General features: G+C 35.5%; 1 protein-coding gene across 5 annotated transcripts in view; it reads left to right on the forward strand.

Annotated features, from left to right (window-relative positions):
• ITSN1 (intersectin 1) overlaps nucleotides 1–24,770 on the forward strand; it is a 108,949-nt gene that overhangs the window by 37,208 nt on the left and 46,971 nt on the right. For 3 of the 5 annotated variants that reach the window (XM_075722840.1, XM_075722856.1, XM_075722868.1), the window contains exons 16-19: nucleotides 9,021–9,142; nucleotides 14,541–14,770; nucleotides 16,162–16,283; nucleotides 23,056–23,300. In XM_075722840.1, the coding sequence (XP_075578955.1) occupies nucleotides 9,021–9,142; nucleotides 14,541–14,770; nucleotides 16,162–16,283; nucleotides 23,056–23,300 (719 nt within the window). Of the gene's footprint in view, nucleotides 1–9,020; nucleotides 9,143–14,540; nucleotides 14,771–16,161; nucleotides 16,284–18,268; nucleotides 18,284–23,055; nucleotides 23,301–24,770 lie in introns of all 5 variants that reach the window. The other 2 variants (XM_075722848.1, XM_075722863.1) reach the window with 1 other exon arrangement.

Genomic DNA, 24,770 nt, shown 5'->3' on the forward strand with positions numbered 1-24,770 from the left:
TATTCTAATGTTAAAGGACTTTATTTGCTGATTCAACTGATTGTTTCTCCTTCCTCTTTTCTAGTCTTTTCTCTTTTCTAGTCAGCTGAAAGCTGACTAGAAAAATAGTCAATTTCCTGCAAGGAATAATAAATTGTGCTACAAGTGTTTAGAAGGAAAAGCACTATGATAGATACATTAATGTTTCTGTAGTTATTTTGAAATTAGACCAACTGTGTTTACATCATATGCTTTAGGATGGAAGGCATGTTTGAAGTTAAGCAACAAGTAACTTGTTTCAATATTAAAGTTACTAATAATTATAGGAAAAATTAAAAGCTGTAGACCATAGAACTACCTGTTTCAAAGATGACTCTCACTATCTTAGGCAGGGAGGTAGAAAGGGGAGAATCTCTGCAGAGTCATAAGAGACACAAGACAAAATATTCACAACTTATTTTAAAAGAAAACAGAATGGTTTACCTCACATTTTTTTTATGTATGCTTTTTGGACACATCTTGACATGTCCTGCTTTTTGGGTGATTTTTTTTTTTCTTTTTAAATGGAGTCCTTTTGAAGTGTTTTGCAGATAAATATGACCAAAGGGTATTAATTCTAAAATTAGTTGTCAGCATTTGGTTTGATCATAAATGACCTGAACAGCTTATAAATGGGCAGGGGGTGAATAGTCTTTGTACTGTGACAGCAGGGGGGGGGGGGGGGGGGAAAAACCCACAACAAACAAAAAAAAACGCCCAAAAAACTAAACCCCACCAACCAACCAAAATTCAGTATTTTAAATACTGAAGGGCTCGACTTAACAAATAACAAGCTAATGATAATTAAAAATTGAAAATGCACATTAAACAAAGACATTGATTTATCAGACTGTCTGCCATCTATCCAAGAATGCCTTGTCTTATTAACTATTTTGCAGTTTAACAGGAAAATTGATTTCTGTGTTAAAATCTTAGTATTTAGAGTTATCACTTTACATGCTGAAAATTAGTTACATAGACAGTTCTTTGGGAAGACTTCAGCAAGCTTCCTCTGGCTTGAGGATGTTGTATTCTTCATTTCATAATGTGTAGAAGCAGTGCTTAATAGGAAGACCACTTTTGGATGCTGTATGCTGGTATTTTTGGCTTGCTGCAGCTTTCTTTCTTTGCTTGGAAGAGATGAGTTTAAGAGGCAAAACCAAGGCAGTGGGGCAGTTGTACTATTGAAACAGAGGTGGGAGCTTAATTCAGAGAGACTTGTATCTTCCCCCTTTTGTAGTTTCACTAGGTGCGCAAGACGTATTTTTGGGGGTCTGGATGATTTTATTACTAGATTTGAACATCTACAAAGGCTTGTATGACTTTTTGTGGACTCAGCATGGAACAGTTGTAGTACTCCCACTGCCAGAGAAACCTCTCAGAAGATGCTGTGTGTGCAGCAGTGATTTAACGGCTATTCTTGTGGAGAAAGCTCTCGGAATGTCTTGTGTATGAGGCTTTGTGTACGAAGCTAGTGAAAGCTTTCCTGATACTCTGAGTTTTATTAGGGTTGCTGTGAAATGGAAGTTCTGTTCTTAAACCAAGGCAGAACATATCTATCTCTTAGGTAATAATGTTGCTCAAAACAAACTAGGAACTTGCATAATTCTCAGATACTTTTACCTAAACTATCAAAAATCTGTGACAACTTTTAGGAACTGCCAATGGAAAGATGGCTGTTACATTTAAAATAGGTAGAAAATGGCTTAAATAATTGCCAAATTAATAGCTTCCCCAATTAACAGAAGAACTTTTTGTTTACTTATTAGTAACTGGGTGCATAAATACAGCAGGCTCATTTGGTGCTACAATACCTTGCAATTTGTATAATTATCAGTCAACTGTATAACGCTCGCATTTAAATGTAAAACCTTTTCAAATAATGTATCAACAATTCCACCACATCTGAGCTCTGAATATAAAAAAGACTTAATTATCTTGTAAACTAAGGGGAAAATATGAAAAGATAGGAAATACAGAAATGTTTACTTTTAAAATGTATTTTTATTAAATAAATTAAAAACTCCATTTTTAATCAAGGCTGTTTCTAAATTACCTTGTAGGTTAAAACTGGTAGACTTCTTTTATGATGATCTGCTCTTACTTTGTGCTTCAGTTTACTAACTGAGAGATGCACGTTTGATGGGATGGCTGTTAGGACAGCAGCACCACGATTGACACTGTCTTGTACAGCCTTTGTTCTCTGACAAGTGGTGGAGAGGCACTGGCGCTTGCCTTGTTTTCTATAATACAACTAGCTTCTGGATGAGAAGCAGAATGATGTGGTACTGTTTGCGAACTTCCAGGGAAAAAAAGCATATCTAAATACTCTTTAGGTATATACCATCTTACAGCATTTTGCACTTATTTCCTACAGGGAGAGGGAGTAAAACGTGTCCTCACTCAGTCAAAATGCTTAATTTAATAGAAAACAGAACCAAAATTGTAACTATGTAAGCTACTGCTCTCTGAGTAAAAGGTACATGCCAAACTAGTTTTGATGAAATGCTGAAGAGGCAGTGAAGTTGACAGCAACATTAAATTAACCTTTTGTCATCACTGTTGAGATTTATTCCTTATTGGCTATGAATATTGCTTGCATTATCTCCTATATTAATATATCCTTAAATTTTGCAAAACTCCATTTCTGATTCATTCTCTTGAAATAGGCTACACTTGATCTATTGATAGTGAATACAGAAATATGCTGCAATAGTGCAAGATAAAATGAATGATTTAACTAGTATCTAGTGTACCTTTTCATTGATGAGACCATAGGTTTACCTAATGTTCCGATACGTTTTAGGTTACAGGTCAACTTAACATCATAGTAGTACACAGTGGATTGCATTGCTTTTGCCTCCATATTATAGCTTTTATGTTCTGCAGTAAGTGAATACTTAAAACAAGTGTTAAATTACCTCATCTTTGCTTCAGGTATTAGTAGCATATATGAGTGACTAGGGAGATAAATGAAACTTTTTTTTCTGCTGGATCTTTTGTCATCCCTCCAAAACAACTGATGTAAATTTCTTCTGATTAGTCCTTTGGAGCTCAAGTACTTCAGTTACTTTTGTTTCAAGTTAACATCTCAAGAGTTGGAAATGTTCATAGAATTTGGTTCCATTTAAAAAAATTTCTGGAGTATAAATTGTTTTTAATATTTCAAAATAGGTAGGTTCAAGTGTCTTTATTGAATACCTTTTGGTAGAACCACATGGGTTCAGGAAACTGTTAGTACTTGTTTGGCAGAGAAACAAGTACCTTAGCCTGCAGCTGGTCAGATATCCTTTTAAATCAGATTTGAGGCATTTTATTGGAGAAGATAAATCTGACAAGAAGTCTTGTGGATTGTGCTATATTTGGTTATAGAGTAAGTGACCGAGTTGGTAACAAGGTTGAAAGTTGGGCCACTTTTTTGTGTCCTGAATTATGGTTGAAGGAGTCTAACTTCCATTACTCTTTAAAAATCTTAGCCTAGAAATCTAATAATTAAAATTGATACAGCTGCTAGTAAAATATAACTAGGCACTTGTTTATTTTCTCTACTTTATAAAATAATTCTGTAGAATAGAAGTCTTTATATTAAGTTTCCCGTTTGTGTATGTATACTACTACTATAATTTAACTTTACAAATTCTTTCTACTTTCAGTGTGAATTTACGTTTAAATTTTACAAAGGTCAGTCATTACAGACTGTCAAATAAAGCAATTAAAATAATTCTTAATATGGTTCTTGTCTCCAAAGACCAAATAATCATTTCGTATAGCATAGAGAAATCAAGTATTTAGAGCTTATCTGTGTTATTGCACAGAAGATTAGTGTTTATGAAATACCTTAGTCTTGCTGAAAAGCTCTTCTCAGTGCCTGAAAAAAGTGGTGAACAAGTACAATCAAGTTCTTAAAAATGTTTTACATTTTATGTCATGTTCCAGTTGTTGTCAGTCCCTGTCCTAGTCGGTGTGCACTGGACAAGTCTTGCATATGAATGCCTGTTTACATTTGAGCATTTCTTTCTTCCAGTCAGTGGCAATGGAAGATGCAATGCTGCAGTGCCTGGCAGTTCTCCTGGGCTGCGTCAACTACTTAGACTCCTTTCTAAAGGTCTCCATGCCATACTCAGGCAGTACACAACTATCTCAATCTGAGTGATGAACCTCCTCCAGTTATGTGCTTCACTTTACCATAAACAGATGAGTGTGCAGTGTTTAACTAAGTTAGTATTTATAAGAGGTGCTAGCACTAAAACATAACCAAAGAGAAGAGTTTATGATTTGATTCTTTATCTAATCCTTACTGCCTAGATGAGGAGTGATTGAATTGCAACCTCAGCAAGGTACTAGTTAGTTATTTTTGTCATTTGCTTATCTGAAACTTCAGGACTTTAAGTTAATTGCCTGTTTTGGTCATGATGTTCAGAATTTTTAAAAAGAAAACACTTTTATGTTAAGTATTCCTACACAGCACTGTAATTTGTGATTCCAGGTATGAGCGAGATGGCAATACATTCCCTTATCAAATTCCCCATAGCTACAATATGGGGTGAAAGGAAGAACTGTCTCTGTTAAGGACAAAGCAGGCGCTTTGGGAGCTGGGAATGGGGTAGAAGAGTATTGCTGTGGGAAAGCCTCAGTGAGCACAGAACTGTAGGGTTCTTTCCTCTGGGATCAAATGCTCTGGTTTGTCTCAAGAGGAGAAGATCTGATGGAAACCTTGTATTGTAATCCCTGAAGTGTCCTGAGTTCTCTTGTCATTCTGTCAAAAGGCAAAGTTTGGGCTTAAACAACTACATTTCTAATGTTACGGTTTTCATAGCAATATGACTTGTCTGTATATAGTGAATATTAATCTGCTGTATGAAACTCATATTTTAATTCATATTCAATATTATGTGGGTACCTAAATGTGGCTATTGTAACATCTCAGAATTATACTTGTTAGTCTGTTTGTGAATTAAGTGGAAGGTTAACAATTTCTCTCTGCTTTTAAGGTAAGACATGCTTTGCCCTGCACACCAGAAACAAGCAAAGCATTGTTACGTCTTTGGAGTTACAATATACGATTTGTAAATGTACAGCTTTTAAGTTGTTTGTGTCTTTAAAAGATGAATGTAGGACTGTGCTGAATATTCAGCTGGCAAATGTTTCATTCTGTTGACTGTTGAAGTGTTACTATAATTTTGTTCAACTGGTGTCCTGTAACACTGTGGGAGATGCTGATTCTTTCTCCCCCACCCTCCCGCTGGTACTTGGCAAAGCAACAGAGCATCTATCTCTTGCACGAGATACCGATCAAATCTTTATTTCCTCCTCGCTAACTCAAAGAAAGATATATATATTGCATTTTTTAATCTCAAAAATACTCCTAGCACTGAATAGAATATTAAGCTACATTATATTTTCTTAACTGTTACAGGTATGTCACAGAAAAATCTCTTCACAAAATACTGAACTAGCACATTGGCTTAGCTGGGAGGGAATAATGTCTTAAAATGTGTATGGAAAGCTTAAATAATTATTAAAATGTTCCTTCAGGTCCTAACTTAGCTGAGCGTATAGATAAAATAACAAAATAAGCAAACAAAATAATTTAATTATTTGGACCAGAGTTGGCAGCAGTACTTAACTGCTGTGATGCAGCAGTTAATGATCCTGATCCTGCTACCTGTACTCAGTATGAGAAACTACTTGCTCCAGACAGACAGGGGCATGGCTCATAGCTACAACTTCCCCAGTTTTCTATTTGGCAGTAAAAGTGGTATATATCATACGTTTAGTGGTGAGATAAACTTACATGTCTAAACTATAATTAAAATATAAAGTTTGGGCTAGCCTTGTAGTTGGACATCTAGTGGAAGTAAATAATGTTTGGTGCACAGATGTATTGCAAGTTGTAACTTGTTTTTATGCATTTGCAAATTCAGGAAGGTGTTCTGAAGGGGGGGCAAATACCAATATTCTGAATTAGAGGTAGATTCCTCCTGATTCTGCCTATATAGATGAACTGAATCATTCTTTCTAGTTTACAAATTTCTTGTTAAAAAGTAAACTGAGCTCCGATATTTGCATCTGGGTTGTCTCACCGAAAGCTTGTGAGATTTATTGGGTTTTTTTGTTTAACTAAGCCTTCATACTCTTCAAGAATTTTAGTTTCTCTTTCTTTGCCTAGTGATTATTTGTATTTAACTGCTCAAACACCAGAGTTTGGGATAAAGATGCAAAGGGGAAAAAAACCAAACCTGGAAAGCATTGTTGTCTAAATAGCTTAACATTTTGCAAATAACAACAGGTTATCTTCAGTGTTGCCTTATTAGAAATGCGTGTCTATCCCAGATCTCTGTTCAATAGCAAGAGGAGTTCTCATTGGCCAGGAATCAGAATTTTGAGTTTCTTGGCATAAAAAGTTAAGTGACAGGAGGGGACATAAACGTGAAGAAAAACTAGAGCAAGTAGAACAAAGGATTTCTAAATGGAAGCCTGTGCTAAAGCTGAACTAAATGTAGGAGAAAGAAACCTGTGCTTTGGATAGCAGTCTCTTTACCCAGAAGAGAGAAACAGCTTGCTAAAAACCATGAATACTAGTCAAGATATTTGATACTTCACAGAAGTAGTATTTTGAGCTTCAAGAGCTTTGTAGAGACTTAGTTTTATGGATTTCTGCAATCTACAAAAATTTCTAATACTGTTGGCCAGGTGGAAAACTGCTTTCAACTGTGCCATTTTCTAATCTATGTCCTTTCAGATGAATGCTTGTAAATCACTCTACTGCTAATGTTCTTACGGTTGTATTTTGTACTTTGCACTTGAACATATTTTTGGATACAAGTTCAGGTGATCATGTAGAGAAGATGGGGACTGTGATTCCCCTGGAGAAGTTAATCTGAAACAAGGGTCAAATCCTTTGTACCTCAATATATTACAATTGTAACAACTTTAAAGAAGCTGAATTAGTAACATACAGTTATTGAAAATGACTGTTCACTCCAGTTAGCACTTCAGAAATTTATAGTGCGGTCAGAGGCCACCTCTAGCTCCAGGTGCAGTTGATCAACTGTGTGTTCACTGCAATCTCCTGATCCCTGTATTTTCTCATTGTTCTTTATGGGCCAACCACTAAAAACCCATTATGTTCAATATTGCTAATGTATTTCCTTTTTAGTAGCCCTTTTCCTTAGTCCAAAAGAAGGCTATGCATGAATGTTTATAACCATGGGCATTCAGGGTTTAAAAATTTTCCCAAAGGCAATATCCTGCCTGAACAATTCTGGTGACTTTGCAAGAGTAGTTTATTTTACATTCTGTAGTATCCATTCTAGAGCCTAACTATCTACTAAGCTTTAATGTGACTATGGAAGATAATGACAATCATAAAATATGGTATTGCCCAAATTACCTCCATATTTCAGTGAGTTTCATGGCCTTAGCAGAGTTTTAATTAAAACTTGTATAAGAACTGATTATCTCTTTAATGATGTTGAATTCAGTTTTCATTGAATTTAAAATTGAGGATCATTAATGAAACGAGACTGAGAGGCAGGACACAAGGTTCATCTTAACTTTTTTTTTAAACTTTCATCCATGTATCAGAAGTGTTTTTAATACCTTGCAAAGGTCATGTGCTGCTCTTCTTCGTAATGTAGTTATTGTGACATCTTAAAATTTAATGTTGCACAGTGTGCAGTCATTCAGCACTAATGCATGTATTACTTTCACTAACTGAAATTTTTAGACACAGTGCAATTACAGTCTGTAAATAAACAAGTATTAACTTTCAACTTTTATGGAACTATAGCTAAGAAGTTACTAATAATGTTGTGAAATTAACTTACTGAAACCTTTCTCATTTTGGCCCTTTGAATCACTTGATATTTAGTTGCTCTTTTGTTTTTTTTTCACTCTTAGGCAGTTTTCTATATTTTGGTCAGTGCATGAGGATAGTAACAGGAAGTCTTCATCTGGCTAATTTGTAGACTGTGAATTTCTGAAAAACTATCCAAATACTTTCAAGATTAACTGTTTCAATCCCTGAATGAATTAAGTTAAAGCTTTTAAGGTTACAAGAACTAAACAAACCTGCATGATGTAAGTCATAACATATTGCAATAAAAGTAGACATTATTAAGATAAGCATTTAGAAACAATTTCCTGCTACAAACTTTTTCAGCGTATTTTTGTCTGCACTATATTTTCATTAAAACACATCATTTTTTTAAAGTGAACTATTTTCAATGAAAAATATCAGTTGACATAGGTAAAGTTATCCTTTTTTTCCTTGTAATACTGAGGAGTTCAGATGCAAAATTCTAGGCTATGCAAAGAGATTCAGGATAAAATTTGTGTTTGTGTTAATAGGTGTTAATGCAGAAAACAAATATTGAGGAAAAATATTATGTTTTTATTTATTATTTATATTCTAAATGTTTCAGGCAATGTCTTTCCAGTTAATTGGAGGAAAACTAACTTGTATATGGATGAATACTCTCTGTGCCGTGATTCATCCCAAAGACATTGTTTTATACCCAAAAGGTTGAATTCCTTAAGCAATCCTGAAGGTTCTTTAGTAAATCACCATTAATTTCAAAATAAAACTGATTAACTGAAACACTTGCTAATATGAGCAGCTCAGAAGGTGGAATTTTGTATGGAATTTAATAAATTAATTCAACAAACCAGCAAACAACTTAAAATAAAACATAAGTGACTTTTCAGATTAAGCCTTGTCGTACTTCTGTCAACTTTTTAGAGTCCCATTTAAAAAAGGCTTTCTTATTTCTTAACCCTTTAACATCTCAGGTTATATGGATAAAAAAAGGAAAACAGTAAGTGGTTTATAGATATTTGAAATCTACCTTAAATATCTGCTAGTGCATTTGGCAATACTGTAAGTTTGAATAGAGATATCCAACCATTTGCAAGTTTTGTTATTTCACAATGAAATACATGGGACCATTAGTTACGATTCACATAGTATATGTTTACACATATTTTACTTTTTTCTCTAGGAGCTGAGAGAAATACATAACAAACAGCAACTACAGAAGCAAAAGAACTTAGAAGCTGAGAGGCTGAAACAGAAGGAACAAGAAAGGAAGACAGAACTGGAAAAGCAAAAAGAAGCTCAAAGGTAACAAACTGCTCTAATTTAAGCCCTTTCTGTAGAGATGTTAGAGTGCAAAGCATTTTACAGACAAGTAAAATAAACTTTGCATTTCCAGGAGCATAATGTGATCTCAAATAATATATCACTAAATGACAAGAATACCCAAGACCTAGACCAAGTTTCATTTCAGTGCAGATGATCCCTCTTAAAACTCGGGGAATCTCTTGATTTATCCTTGAATGAGAATTGTGCTGTAGAGATGAGCTTCTACATCTGTCTGTGACCTAACTTTCAGTGGTACATACAGATTTCAGTAGTGTTACTTGAATGTGTAGTGTACTTCTATACCTAGTAGAGAGGTTCTTGAACAGTGTAACTAACTAGCTCTGTCTTTTATTCTAACATAGACTGCAAAGCTAATGTTCTTCTGCTACACACTTTGTTTTTCTACATGTTTTCAAATTTGTGTTTCTACACATGTTTATAATATATTTATGTGAAATGAATTGCATATAGGCTAACAACCAATTCTATTCTGACATCATTTATCAGTAGCTGTTTGATTTAATTTTTAGCAATTGTGGGGTATTTATACTCTTAATGTAGACAGATGTTGGTCAAGAGATGAAAGCAAAGGCCTGGGAACAAGGGGTTTTAAATTATTGGTTATAGCGTTACATGGTCTGTGACCTGAAGCAAATTGATAGCCTTTGTTACTATTTGGTGAGTCACGTTAATTTTCACATTTCAGGCAAAAACAAAACAAGGTCTCAGTGAAAACTGTATCTTCAGACAGAAATCTTATACATATAAAGCAATTAAGTTTAAATATTCTTAAATCATTTGCATAAAACCTATGCCTTTAAAAATCTTGAAGATCAACTTCAGAAATAACAAACTTTCTAAGAAAACAGCTTTCTATCATGAAGAAATAGCTACACTAAATACGGTAATTATGTTGGAACTTTCCTTGAAAACAAGAAGGCTGCTGAGGTACTGTGAGTATAGGAACACTAAAGATGATCTATTCCAGAATATTAAATAAAATACTCCACTTCCTTCCAGAAAAATGGAAATTTAAAAAACAGTTTTAAAAAAGGAAATACTTCTGCCATGGAAAACTTCATGTCTGACTTTTCATGCTAGCTGAGCATTCAGACATTATTGGTAATGTAGAACTTCATGCTGCCCAAATACTCAGGCTTCTAAATCATCATAATTGGTATACCTGATAATGAGCAGTCTTCCAGTCTTACTGATTTCCAACAGATGCCCAAATGAATAAGGTAAATGATTAATACCCATAATCTGGATACTGCCCCATAATGATTACGGAAGTATGCTGCCTTTTAATAGCTCTAATGAAAGCAAGGAAAGAAAGAATAATCTTAAGATCATAATTATGTGCACTTTAACCTTTGACTTAATGCGTAACCACAACCACTTTATAATGAGAATCATCTTAACAGTTTTTTGTTGGTAATTATGCACTGAATTGTGCACATAATTGAGCAAACAAAGGTACAGACATACACATATTTGGGGATGGTAGAGGTCTTTTTGAAGACTTCTTATGGCTTATTAGCCTTAATTATCTTAAGGCTAATTCCATGCAGACTTGTATGATTGTGGGAGTAATATACAATTCAGAGGTGAGACCTTCCCCCCACCCCACCCCCACCCCTGCATTTGAATACAGTGAATAGAGCTTACTCTTGGTGTTTGCGATAAGAACTGCCTGAGTGGTATAATGCAGTTGGTGAGAGGAAAAAGGAAATTAAAAGAGTAAAAGCAAGTATAGGCAAATCCCAGATTAGAGGTCATATTCCACAATAATTAGCACATCAGGAGTCTTGAAGGTAAGGAAAAGAGCAGAATGTCAAGTTTTCTATTCCTAACCCCAAGCTGTGGAGCTCACACTGAGGCTTGTGTTTCTTTAGCTTCTCTGTCTCTTCTTATTCCCTTCCTTGTCTTCAACTCGTGATATTAGTGTACATAACAATCAAAGAAGAAAATTCTGCAGCTTCTGTGGAAGGAAAAAAGAAATCATACATACCTCACCCCCTCTCAAGATACATTTTCGTCTGCTCTTTTCGCTCCAGCAGTTAGAGCAAACTTGGTTTATAAGTATGGGAAGACTTAATCACTCTACTAGAAACATAATTAAAAACTCAATTTCCCATCTAAAGCCCAACTGACTAAACTCACCAGGTAGGACACCACTCAGGACAAAAGAAAATTAAACTCTGTATGTGTATGTGTTCACACACTTCAGTGTTGCAACAAAACTGCTGAGTAATCTGCTCTGAATACTTTGCAAACAAACATACTGTTTAATATATTGATAAGTGATCTGGATGACGGGATCAAGTGTACCCTGATGAAGTTTGCCAATGATACCAAACTGAGTGGGGAAGTGGGCACTTCGGAAGGGAGAGCCACCCTGCAGGAAGACCTGGATAGGCTGGAAGAGTGGGCAAACAAGAACCTTATGAAGTTCAACAAAGACAAATGTAAGGTCTTGCACCTGGGAAAACATAATCCAGGAGTGCAGCACAGTCTGGGATCTACCTGGTTGGGGAGCAGTTCTGTGGAAAGGGACCTGGGGGTCCTCATGGACAACAAGCTCAATACGAGTGAACAGTGTTGCGCTGTGGCAAAGGAAGCCAACAGGATGCTGGATTGCATCAACAAGGGCGTTACCAGCAGAGGTGAAGAAGTCATTATCCCAGTCTACTCAGTGCTTGTCAGGCCACACCTGGAATACTGTGTTCAGTTTTAGTCCCTGCTATACAAAAAAGATGTGGACAGGCTGGAGAGGGTCCAGAGAAGGGCCACAAAGATGATTAAAGGACTGGGAAGCTTGCCATATGAGGAAGGGCTGAGAGAGGGTTTGTTCAGCCTTGAGAAAAGAAGGCTTAGGGGAGACCTTATCACCATGTTCCAGTATGTAAAAGGTAGCTATAAAGAAGATGGAGACTCCCTTTTTACAGGGAGTCACATGGAAAAGACGAGTTACAAGTTACTCCTGGGGAGATTCTGATTGGACACAAGAGGAGAATTTTTCACAATGAGAACAATCAGCCATTGGAATAGTCTCCCCAGGGAAGTGGTGGATTCTCCAACATTGGACACTTTTAAGATTTGGCTGGACAGGGTGCTGGGCCATCTCGTCTAGACCGTGCTTTTGCCAAGACAGGTTGGATCAGATGATCCTTGAGGTCCCTTCCAACCTGGTATTCTATGATTCAAAGGACAAATTCAGTGATTAAAATAGGAGGTTATCAGAAAAGTGAATTTATTAACTTGTTAGATGAGTTTACATTGAAGGCAGAAAAGTGTAGCAGTGTTTCATAGAGGAGGAAGCGATATCCTTCACACTGGTGTCTTAACCTTTACTCATGGTATACTGATGTGGAATATTGAAATGGTATCAGCAATTTCATTGAGAACCAAAGATTTTTTTGAGCTTGGAAGTTAGTAGCTGCCATCTCAAACATACTGGGTACCTTGACATCTCTCAGAAAATATTCTTGTCAACTCAAAACTTATATTGATAGAGATGAGATTTTTGCCCTCTGGTGCAACCTACTGTTTGGAAAGTGGATTTTTCCCCTTTAGAAATTAAATTTTTTTTTTTTTTCCACACAGTTTTTGGCCAGAAACTCATGTTGCCCTTGGACAAAATACGTTCTATATAGTAGGCCAAGTCTGTAATGACCAGTTTGTTGTCATGCATTTGTCGCTAATTTTGTAAGTATGAAGAAAGTATCAAAGTGGAATAGGTCATGGGACAAAATAAACCGCACCATGCATCTGCTATAGCCCTTTAGAGTTATCTTTACTGGTGCAAATTGTTCCTAGGAGAGAATATTTATTCTTCTCTTCTGTTGTCCTCTGTCGGGGTGAAGGACTTGTTAGCTTTTGCAGTTGGGAATGTGAAATTTTCTGAATAGTTCTGCAAGAGTGTGTACAAAGTTTGCAGGTATTTTTACTCCTTGCCCCTCAACAGAAGGATCACGACTGCCATGTTTTCTGATTAGCGCTTTTCCTGTTTTCTGATTTGGCTATTTTGAATCTTACCTAAGGATGTTTGTGACTTTGAGAAAATAAGCAGAACCAATTTGTTTGATTGGTATTCCTGACTTCTTCCCGCATTTTAGAGCTGAAGTCAGTGCTGAGCAGATAAAAATTGAAGTGTATAATTTGCTGCTTATTTGGTTTGAGGGAAAACTTTATGGTAGGAATTAATTATTGAAAATGTCTGGTGATAACCGTAGCTGGTATCTACAGGGCTAGATTAAATAAAAGGAATTGTGGGGCGAATGAAAATGGTAACTTGCAATGCTGATATAATGGGATACTCAGATTGTTTGAGTTAGACTTCTTGGGAAGAGATTTTGAAAAGCAGCCTTACAGTTACATGGAACTGAAGGGCTTATGTCTGGGTTTTTGGATGCTGAGGAGTTTTGTTTCTTCAGCCAAGGGAGATTTTTTTTTTTCCCCCTCTTCCTCCTTTCTCCATATGGTTCATCACTTAAAACAACTGCATAGGATATGGTTCATCACTTAAAACAACTGCATAGGATTTATGAATCCCATGGAAAACTATGAAAAGAGAATATGCAAATATTGTTGAATCCTCAAGCTGAGACTCAGATGTTGTTGAGTTGAAGAGGTGGGACTGAAAGTGTAAGATACTGAATGTTATCAATCTTATAATTTTCAGAGCATTGCGAGCTGAGTAAGAGACTGTTCTAAGATACCTGTGTAGTTTCATACAATAACTAGAAAAACACAGGTAAATATATTTATTTTCATGTCATTGTAGAGGAGAAGAGATCACAGTCTCCATAAAAAGGTAAAGTTTAGCATTTACAAATCTCTGAAGAACTCTGACAAGAAAAAAGTGTCGAATGTTTTTGCCCATCTTACATTCAGCTCCAAAACATAACTAGTTTATCATTTCTGTATGCTCAGGTTGCTCTGTACCTCTTTTTGAGTTCTGTGGAATCATATTGTGAAGGTACAGAACTGATGTGAGTTAAAATAAAAAAACTATATTAATGGTTGTTTTCTAAATGCAAAGACAAAGCAGCTCAAGGTAATGGAGGCCTGCGCTTAGTAGTAGGTTACATGAAATAGTGTTCTCTCACTTGTCTGAGAGTCACAGCTCTTTCTTTATGAATACATACGGAGTCATAGCAAATCTTTCTGAATATTTCTCCTTTGCCCTCTAGGAGTCATTGTGTAAGAAGATGCTGTGGAGTAGTTGATAACTCACCAAAATAAAATTAAGAGCTCTTACAGGGTATGCAAAAGCCATAGAGTACACTTTATACTATAGATCACACACAAGGACAGCTAACTTCTTTGGTCTTTTGTTTGACTGGCTTAAAAAACCACCTTAATTGTCCAACAGGCGAATCCAGGAACGGGATAAACAGCGGCTTGATCGAGTGCAACCAGAAGAAGAACTTCAGTGGTCAAAAAAAAATCAGGAAGATGAAAAGCAAAAAAGAGAAGAAATAACCAAGAAGAAAGAAAGTGATGATAAGGGAAAACAGGAAATGCAAGAGAAACTGAGTAAGCTTTTCCAACCACAGCAAGAGCCAATCAAGCCAGCTGTCCAGGCTCCTTGGTCAAATGCAGGTAGAGGAAAAAATCAAGAAATGCTGTTGCCCATGCTTCTTGAACAACTCTTTTCAGTTTTGTCTTTTCATTTAATACAGAAGAATGTTATGTTTCAAGATTGGATTGCTAGTCTTATTGAAGTAAATCTTGTATGGATTGAGCTCTAGACTCCAAAAAGTTATTCTTTTAGGCTTCACTATTCTTCCTAAAAGTATGGTGTTTAGTGGAATGTAAAGCACAGTTGATGAGACTCACAGTGCCAACCAAAGAGAGAATCTTAGCTGTAAGTTGTAAGATCTTGATGAAAGACGTCAAAAATTATTTCTGCACTTTTCTTTACAGTTCTTATTTTGGTGTGGAATATATGCCTTGGGATTTTTAAGAGTTGTAGCAATATGTCATTTAGTTATCCTTTTTCCTCTTCCCCCTTCTCCGTGCATGTTGTTTACTGAACAAATGACCTGAAGTCTAAGATTTAATCCCCTTTTTTCTGCTATGCACATGATCACTTTCAGCTCAGAGCTTTTTCTCTGCATTATACCCTAATTTTTGCCTGTATTGGGAATCATGGTTCCCTCTTAAGTGGCTTTGATACATACACAAGAGAACAGATTGGGAATGTAGTATTTGTTTAAATACTTGATCAAAGGATTGCATAAAGGGGAAATTACCTTCTGTCTTTTAGCCCAAATCTAGAATTGATTTAATCTAATATGTCCTCTTCCTAGGTTTTATTTGTGCAGAGTAGCAGAGGGCACTTTTATGACTGAATAGGCAAAATAGGAAGTACATTATACAAGAGCAATTTAGCTTGTATATTTGGGTTTTTTCTGTATTATTTTTTTTCTAATAATGCATCTTTAGCATGTATTTTTTGTTAAAACACCATCTGTAAGTGACCTCTTTTCAGCCAATCTGTATCTATCAGATCATTTTGAAACATCTTTCTTGGAAGTATAGTCAGGCTGCAAATGAACCTGCTACACAAGCAGGCTCTAAAAGTATTTGGGATACCATTGATATATGCAAGAACATCACTGTTTGAATTGAACCTATGGCTGATCAGATTTAACCTACAAAATCATTGAAGCATTTGAGTAGTCATATATATGCTGCATCCTAAGTACATGATTCTTTCTATGAAAATAGTTGTATATATCATAAAAGTTAAAATATGGTAATACTTTACCTGCTGTTTAGAAGAGAAAATAGTAAGAAAATTGTATTTTGTAGAATTCATTTCTGTATTTCCCCTTGTGTAAAAGGGGGATAATATACTTCCTACAGACAGTGTAATGTTTATTAATTTTTCTCTCCACTTTCACGTCATTTCTCAAATAATGTAAAAATAACGTGTTTTGATTTCCCCCTCCCCCTTTTGTATCTGTGTGTTTTTCTCCTTTGCTCAGAAAAAGCTCCTCTAACCATTTCTGCTCAGGAGGATGTAAAAATAGTGTATTATAGAGCACTGTATCCTTTTGAATCAAGAAGCCACGATGAAATCACTATTCAGCCTGGCGACATAGTCATGGTAAGAACGGATTGTGATATTACTTGAAAAAATTACTTAAGCTTTTGCACTTGTGTAATTGAAATTATATATGGCAAGATTTTTTACAGACTTGAGAAAACTATTTCAGTGAATACTGAAACGATGTGATATGACATAGTAACCCTATTATAATAGTGGACAGCTTCTTACACTTCTTTGTAAGTGTAAAGTTTAAACATAATCTCTGAGTAGATCATACCAGTTTTAGTATGCTGAGCTCTGTGTGTCTGTCAAAGTGTTTGAAAAGGTTCCTATACAGAAGTTATGTCAGTGAGAGGTTTCTTGTCCTCCAAGGTACCTAGGGAATAAAGTTACTATTATTTTCTGTTGACAGAGTGGCTATTATATGTGGAATCAAAAACTGGCTTTGATAAATAAAGTATGTTCTAGTGAGAAATTTACCTTTTGATAAGAATAGTACAAGAGCAGTGTAAAATTTTTAATTTGGAAAATTGCCTTTATTAAGAGAATGTGATGTCCAGTGTAATACTAGGCGAAACAATTACCCTAAACTACGGGATGGATACACTTCTGTCATGATCACATAAATATTAACAGTCTTTGTATGGTGGTAATACTTCTTCAGTAATATTGGAAATTTTTTGTACAACTCTTTTGGTGACAATTTTTGACATAATGATCTAGTATAATTGTAACTTGGAATTGTTTGTATGATAATTTACTTTGTTCTTTTTTTTTTTCTTTTTATCTACTTAACTCTTTTGTGAGATACTTTTACATTTATTTTAAAGAGGATATACAGTAGATAAAATCTCATTCCTAAAAAATGGAAACTTCAAAACCTAAAAATTTAGTTACAGGTGTGTTGATACAGAATAATTTCCTTCCTTTTTTTTTTTTAAGTAGATGATGAGATATGGCGATATGGTCAGCCTATAACTGTTGTGTTAAGCTCTAAAGTGATATTCTGCTTTTGTCTCCAATTATCACTAAAATTATAGTTCTGTTGTTAATTGCTGCAGTTATTAAATGTGTATAAATATTAATAAATTGCTAGTATGACCTTAAGATGCATATGTCTATTCATAATGAAAATTCCTAGTGTAACTATTAAATAATACCTTGTTCACTGTGGGAAAGTATATTCGTTACAGTGTTCTGCGCAACAAAATAAACTTTAAGAGCTGTTGCATTTTGGCACAGTTTAGTAAGAATGGATTTTGGAAAAAATACACTTTGTAGACACTCATAAGTTGTAATGGTAACTGTTTTTTAAAAAGCATGTGTTCTGGGGAGATGAGCCTTCATCTCAGCCTTTTTGGTTTGGGGTTTTTTTAATTGATTCAGCTGTGTCACACTGAAGTGTTTGTGACATTAGAGTCTGCTTTTGGAAAATAAAAGGTGAATCCTGGATTAGTAGCACTACTGCATGACTCAGGAAGAGGCCCAATGCCATTCCAAATAACAATGCAATGTGTTGTTATTCTGCATCAAGAAATAGTATTGGTCAGTCAGCTGTTAAATGAGAGAATACGGGTACTTGGGTGTCCTTAGGCTATTGAAAAATGCTGTGTTGTCTTGCTTTCTTGGGAAATAGATTGTAGTCTAGGCATATAAGTAAATAGTTTTTTACCTTGAGGAAGAGTGATCGCTATTAGGTAGGCTTGCAGGGAAATAACATTTTTGCCAAAAATATATGAATTTAAAGGAGCACTTCACGTGTTTTAAATAGAGACTCTGAGGTAATCTGAGTCTTCCTATATGTTACTTTTGGACTTTATTTTAACTTACTCTACAAAAGTAGAGTAACTACTCTCAATTTTCTTTATTTAACTTACTTTTAAAAATAATTAAATCTGATGACTGATTCTTGTGGGAGTTATCTCCTGCTCTGTAGTAATTGTTTAAATGGGCTACTCTTAGAAAAGTTAATGTAAGAAAGACACTTTTGTGAAATGTGTTGTAATTCTGCCTTGCTTTAAATCATTGCTTTCCTGATGGAGGTTAAAAGGGAATGGGTAAGTGTGCTATATGACTGTTAGGAAGTCTATGCAATTTATTCATTTTCATAAATACAGATTTTGTTACCATGTAGTTTATTTGTTTTTGAATTCACTTAGGGTAAAATTAACAAACTAGCTCACATTGTCAAAAGTAATGAAAGTGCAATGGACCAAAACTTACTTTTGATAATGGGCATTTGGACTCCTAGACTCTTCTCTGTCCTTAAGTGTTTGTCGTGTCCTGTGGTTCTAAAAGGTTCAAGTCAGTTACATTTTTTGGAAAATAATAATTTACAAGCTTACATGTTAAAGTGTGTCTAATTTATGACATAAATGCAACTCTGTAGTTAAGCTGACCTATACAGTTAGGAGTTTACTGTGTGCAACAAAGTAAGTATTGGTTAGAATAATTGTCTTCTAACATAGGCAAATTTAGCACTTCACCATTTTAACACTTATAAATGGCGCTGTGTGTGCAGGCTTGTGCAATCATGTCCTGTAATCATATAGCTGTACAGAAGATACCACCCAAACTGTAACTGCCGTGAGCAAAGAATCCAGCTGAAGCCCAAATCTATTGACTGTGCACATGGGAACCAGGCCTAAATCCTGGATGTAAATAGGACTGCAGAATTCATTATGTCAGAATGACTTGTGGCTTTAATAGATGTATAGCTTGTAAATAGTTTTTACAACAGTGTAATGCACTTTTACACTGTGCATGAATCTTGAGACCTGTCTTGGTGGAAATGAGGGAGAAGGATGAGGGTTTATTCTGAAAGGAAAAGTATTTGCAAATTTGCAAATTTGAGGAGGGCTTTCTTCTGCCTGACTTTCCAGTACACATGTTAAGTTATCTGTAGCACGATGTCTCTTGTGTAATGATTTAGAGAATGTGTGGGGCATGGGCTGTATTTTTTTTAATTCTTCCGCTTTTTAGTTATAGGATTTTTATATTTTCTCTTAACTTGGATTTCTGCTTTCTCTGCTTCTTACCTTTCTATGTACTTTAAATTTCTTTCACTGTAAGCTAGATTGATTTATAATCCTAACTATAAGTTAACCAAGCTTTTGTCTGGGAACAAATATTCTGAGCCAAGAAAGCTCTGCCTCTTTCAGGGCTCTGTCTGATCAAGAAGTTAAGTTTCTATTATGTGTATGAATATATGTATACAATGTATGGAATTCTTTTCCTTTGGATAGCTCTCTTACAAAGCAAGTCCTGCTGGCATTTGCTGCTGTTAGGCTCCAGCTTGAAGTAAATGAATGGCTTCTGTGGTTGCTGATAATGTTTTATATAATACAGCTTATTTAAATAAACTTAAGCATAATTCAGTGAAATACAGGTGAATTATTGTATTACTGAACTGTAGTGGCTCTGATAGCAGGAGAACATAAATTAAACAGGAAGTTCATAGAGAAGCTTCCATGGAAAGTCTAAAACAAATTCTCATCAGTTTTGTTAGTTATTGATTGTGACAGAATGAATGTTCTTTGTATTAGACACATAGACAGCCTCATTGTGTTAGATCCTGTGTAGGCATAATCAGCATATGGCCTCTGGCCTGCAGGGCTTATATTTAACATTATAAGAGGAATTCCAGTAGTCTCAAAATATCTAGATCAAAAGCCTACAAGTGGAATAGAATTAAAATGGTCATTTAGTGGATAGATAGTTGAACAAGACAGACGATGGTACTCTTTAGCTTTGATAAATACTTTTGTGAGAGTAGTAGAGTTTGGCTTCGTATGTAGAGTGAATATCTACCACAAAACAGGGCTTCTCTTCTTGTGTGCATGCACTGCTGGTGATACACAAGCCAGGTCAAGTGGAGTAGGCCACTGCAAAGCCAGCCCTTCTCTTGACAGAGATACTAACTGGACCTGTTGCTTCTGTCGCTAAGAGTTGTGTTGCTGTTACTCCTGTCACCTGTGTTCAGTTGCTGGAACTAAGTAGTTAAGCCGTGGCTCTACAGTACAGTTGAATAAATAAAAAATAAAATCACACACACTATAATTCGCTATTCAGGTGTACATTCAAAGTCTAGTTGTATAAAAATAATCTGGGATATTTTGTCGTAAGTACTTGGGGATGGTAGGTGTAATAATATAAGGAAATTAGAACAAATGAATTTATTTAAAGTTCCAGTACTGTACTACAAAACCAGATGCAAATTATATTTTATATGAATAACTGAGAAACCAGATTTTTTATGAATTACAGAATTTAAAATATCCTTCAAAGTGACTTTTCATGAGTATACATAGAGAACTTAACTGGCTTGAATAGGCATAAATTTGACTATCCTAATAAGCTGTTTTATGAATTATTTTAACTTAAAACTGTCTTCTAAAGAGACATTAAATAGATTGTTTTTAAAACCCTCTGGTAGGGTTTTTGTGGTTTTTTTTTTTTTTTTGGCTGCTTGTACAAAACATTTCTTTCTGAAAAGTCACGGTGGTTTATGTATGACTGTGATTCATTTCGAAGATGCCCTTGTCAGAACATCACCATAACAGATTTTTGGCTTTTCAGTCCTGATTCTTTTGTATGCTAGTGATTCTAGTTACTACCTGACTGATTGAATGAGAGTGGAAACTATGTGGCTGTTATTACTGTTTAGATTATTCAACTTGGCATCAAGTTCTGATAATCCATTTCTCCCTCTCTCTTCCAAGATTCACCCTCTGCTGTGACCTTTCATCACTCATACTGCTGCTTTAACAATCCTGTTCAGTGCTGCAGTGGAAATTTTGCTCTGCACTGCAGTAAAACCACATTGGAACCGGTCAAGCATGTAGTCCGTTTATTTCTGGGTTTGCTTTCAGTTAACAGGGACTGAGACAGAAGATGGACCCAACAAAAACCAGAAATAATCGATTGTTTTGCACAAAAAGAGGGGTGTGGGATACAAATTACAATAGAAGGCAGTCCAAGAGTCAACAGCTGGCCTAAGGCAAAGCAGTCTATCAGCAGCTCAAATGAGTAGTCCAGGGACAATCAGAGGCAGCAGCTTTGCTGCTTCGGTTTCAGTCACTTCTAGGCAAAAGAATGGTCCCACCTTTAGTCTAGAGCGACTAGTTTGCACCATTGCAGCGTTTTTTTGCCACTGTTTTTTTCTTTCTCCAAACAAGCAGCTGATCGGGTTATATTTTGTTTAAAAACAATAGAGTGAATTCGTAGGTGTGTTTCCAACTGTAGAAGCATCTAGCTCCAGACACTACTATATGCTATTTTTGTATGATGTCATATACGGAAAACTCCTTTGACTGAAAAGGATACTAGTTCTTTTTCCTTAGCTCATGAAGCATTCTGTTATCAACAAAACCCTCATATTGATAATAGATTTTTAGAAAATAGTGTCAGGTGATTTAGAAGTACAAATTTAGCATCTCTGACTGCTGTATTGACACCTGCCACAGTCAACTCTTGAGTTATGCTGTCGTTTGAAACTCTTAGGTATTTTGAAATAGTGATTGCTACTGGCCTAAACAGATGAGAGAAATTCTAGACAAAAACCAGCCACTGTGTAGGGTTGGTCATCTGACTTTTCATTACTGGCCTGGTTTTACTGCTGACTTGACCATTGATGGGGAATGTGCAGCTACACACAGCAGATTGTTGTACAAAGTAGGTATTATTTACATGTCAAAAGTGTAAACCCTATTGATGTGTAACGGTTTGCTTGAAAACTGAGATTCTTTTGACCTATCAAAGAGATTAGATAGCTGGAACACCAAATTTACCAAAATTATTACCGAATACAATTACTGCTTTTTTTCTTCTAAAAAGTTTCTGCAACTGACATTTCCTTGAAGGTAGTTAGCCACCATATCAATTCACCAGGGGTAGCAATAGTGAATTACTTTTCTTCTACGATTCTTGCTGAACATGGTTAGCTGCATCTTGTAGTGTTTAAACTGATCACTTTTGTTGAAATAGCAGACTAAGACAGTAGTCTCAGTAGCTTGGACAACAAATGTGTGAAATGTTTAAGAAAAGTTAGTAAGACAGTGTGAAATTTGCAAAATCATAGCTTAACACAATTATAATAATAAGTAGGTATTAAAATACAGCTGCAAAAATAGACCTGTTTCATCCAGTCCTTTATGGCTTGGCAAAGATGTCAGAGTGAGGGGAAAGAACAGAGGCCTGCAAATTTACGTATCAAAACTTACCATGGAGTTGTTTTTTATAAGTACATGAGCAAATCTGTGGATTTGTTTTGAGTTGTGTAATGGGTGTTGTTTTTAATATGCTGTGGTTTTTTGTTGTATTTTCTGCAAGAGAAAATCTAGGAAAACCTGTTAAAAACTGCATTTTGTGTTAGTTAAACCAGAAATGCCAATATTTAAGGGATTCCTCTAGAACTCACTTCTCCCAGGTCTGCTGTACTATGACAGACTTTCAAGCAACTGCTTAAAAATCCATGCTTGGCTTGTGCATTAGGACTGAAATAAAACTTTTTTACCTCATCACCAAGAAATCCTTTTCATTATGGCTTGGGGGAAAAAAAAAAAGAAAAAATTGCAAAGCAGTACTGCGTTGCAAAATGTTCCCTTATCTATTAATATGCCATAGAAGAAATAGCTGTCAACATAATCCTCCAAAGGTAAATTAAATAACAACAAAAAAATTCTACCTATGTGGAACTTGTATTTGTAATAAAGGTGTCATGTCTCTGTAACTAGAGAAAGTTAATTACTGTGGATGAGATGGATTGTTTTAATTAAAAATTCCATTTGTGTGTTGTGTTTCTTAACTTTCTAACTTAATACATCTACAGGTGGATGAAAGCCAGACTGGAGAACCAGGGTGGCTTGGTGGAGAATTGAAGGGAAAAACTGGATGGTTTCCTGCAAACTATGCAGAGAAAATACCTGAAAGTGAAGTTCCAGCTTCTATAAAGCCTGCAGTTGAGGCAGCTGCTGCACCTAAAGTTTCTGTGCATGAAACCACTACATCGCTAGGAACTCCTGCTTCTACAGAGTGTACTACAACTGCCAATAACTGGGCAGACTTCAGTTCAACGTATGTTTGGGTAGTGATTATCACCTTAAATGTGGTGGAGTCCTTTTTAATCGATTTGACTGTGGTGGCAGTTAACACAGAGTATCAAGACTGCAAAACGAAAATAGCTTGTTTGAAGTAAAATATTTTTTCTGTATTAAATAATTAAAATCGCAGCCTTGTGGAACTTTAGCCATGCTCAGATCACATCTGCCTGAGCAATGTAGAAGGGCACATCACAAATAGGAGACATTCCCAAGTGAGGATGGTAACATGGTGGAATTCCTAAGGTGTTCACCTTCCTTCTCTTAAATTAGTTGATGCCAACCCTCACTGAAGGTTTCCAACTTGGATTACGCAAAATATGATAGTGACAGAGTTAACATGAAAAGATGATTTATTAATTCCTTATCACAACATTAATAAGATTGATGCGAGTAGAACATGTGCCCTTCCCTAGATGTCTTGTTAACTCAATATAATGCTTTGTGCAGTATTATCAACCCTATGTAAATGGGTTTGGGTAAGTAATTGTCTTATCTTTTGATCATGTAATACATATTTAGAAATTAAGATCTAAATATTTTAGTGCAATATTACAGCACATAATGTGTTCTATTTCAAAATTTTCATCAAATAGGTCACAGTAGCTTTTCCACTTATTTCAACTTTCTCTTTTACTACAAACAGTCATTTTTGTGAGGGGGGAGGGTAAGACTAAATCTTGAGCTTCCTGGAGATGTCTGGCATATACTGGATTTTATTGTTTTGAATAAATCGTACTTTTGACAAAGCTGTTTCTACCCTAGGTGGACAATGCATGTGTTCATACTTTTCATAAAAACTAATATTCAGTTTCAATACAAAGTGAGTCCCAGGGCATTTGTACTAATAATACTGTCCTTGACATGATATAGTGGTTAGGGATGGTTGTGGCCTTTGGACACTGTTACAATCTAGGTGGACAACAATTGATTATTTCAACTAATAGCACAAGCAACAGGCAAAGGAAACTTAGGTTAAAGATAGGTGCTTTGTTTACACTCCTAGAGTTCAGGGGATTTTGTTTGTTTAAGTGGGTATTTGGAGGTAGAGATATGAATTATCAGATTTAGTAGGCATTTTAAAGGGCAAGAGATAACATAAAAGGATAAGAGGTTGCATAAAACTCTAAAGAGTTGAAAAAAGTCAGGAAATAATTTTAAGCAAAATTAAAAAAGGATTTGAATGAGAAGCAGCAAAATTATGTGTAAGGGAAAGGGATGTGAAAGGTCAGTGACGTGCAAACCAATTTTGAAGAGAATGATGATTTTTTTTTTTCTTTTGTTATCTCTTTCCACTGTGTATAATATAGACTGCACTACTTGATCTTCTGTTGTATTGGGGCACAGCTAAGAAATGGAACTAAATTACAGGAATAGATGGCCTTAAGTAGCAAGGACAAGCAACTCTGTTTAGAGATTGCCTTTTTAAGATAAATTTATTGTTAGC

Source organism: Pelecanus crispus, chromosome 1 (genome assembly GCF_030463565.1).
Source record: "Pelecanus crispus isolate bPelCri1 chromosome 1, bPelCri1.pri, whole genome shotgun sequence".
Taxonomy (NCBI): domain Eukaryota; kingdom Metazoa; phylum Chordata; class Aves; order Pelecaniformes; family Pelecanidae; genus Pelecanus; species Pelecanus crispus.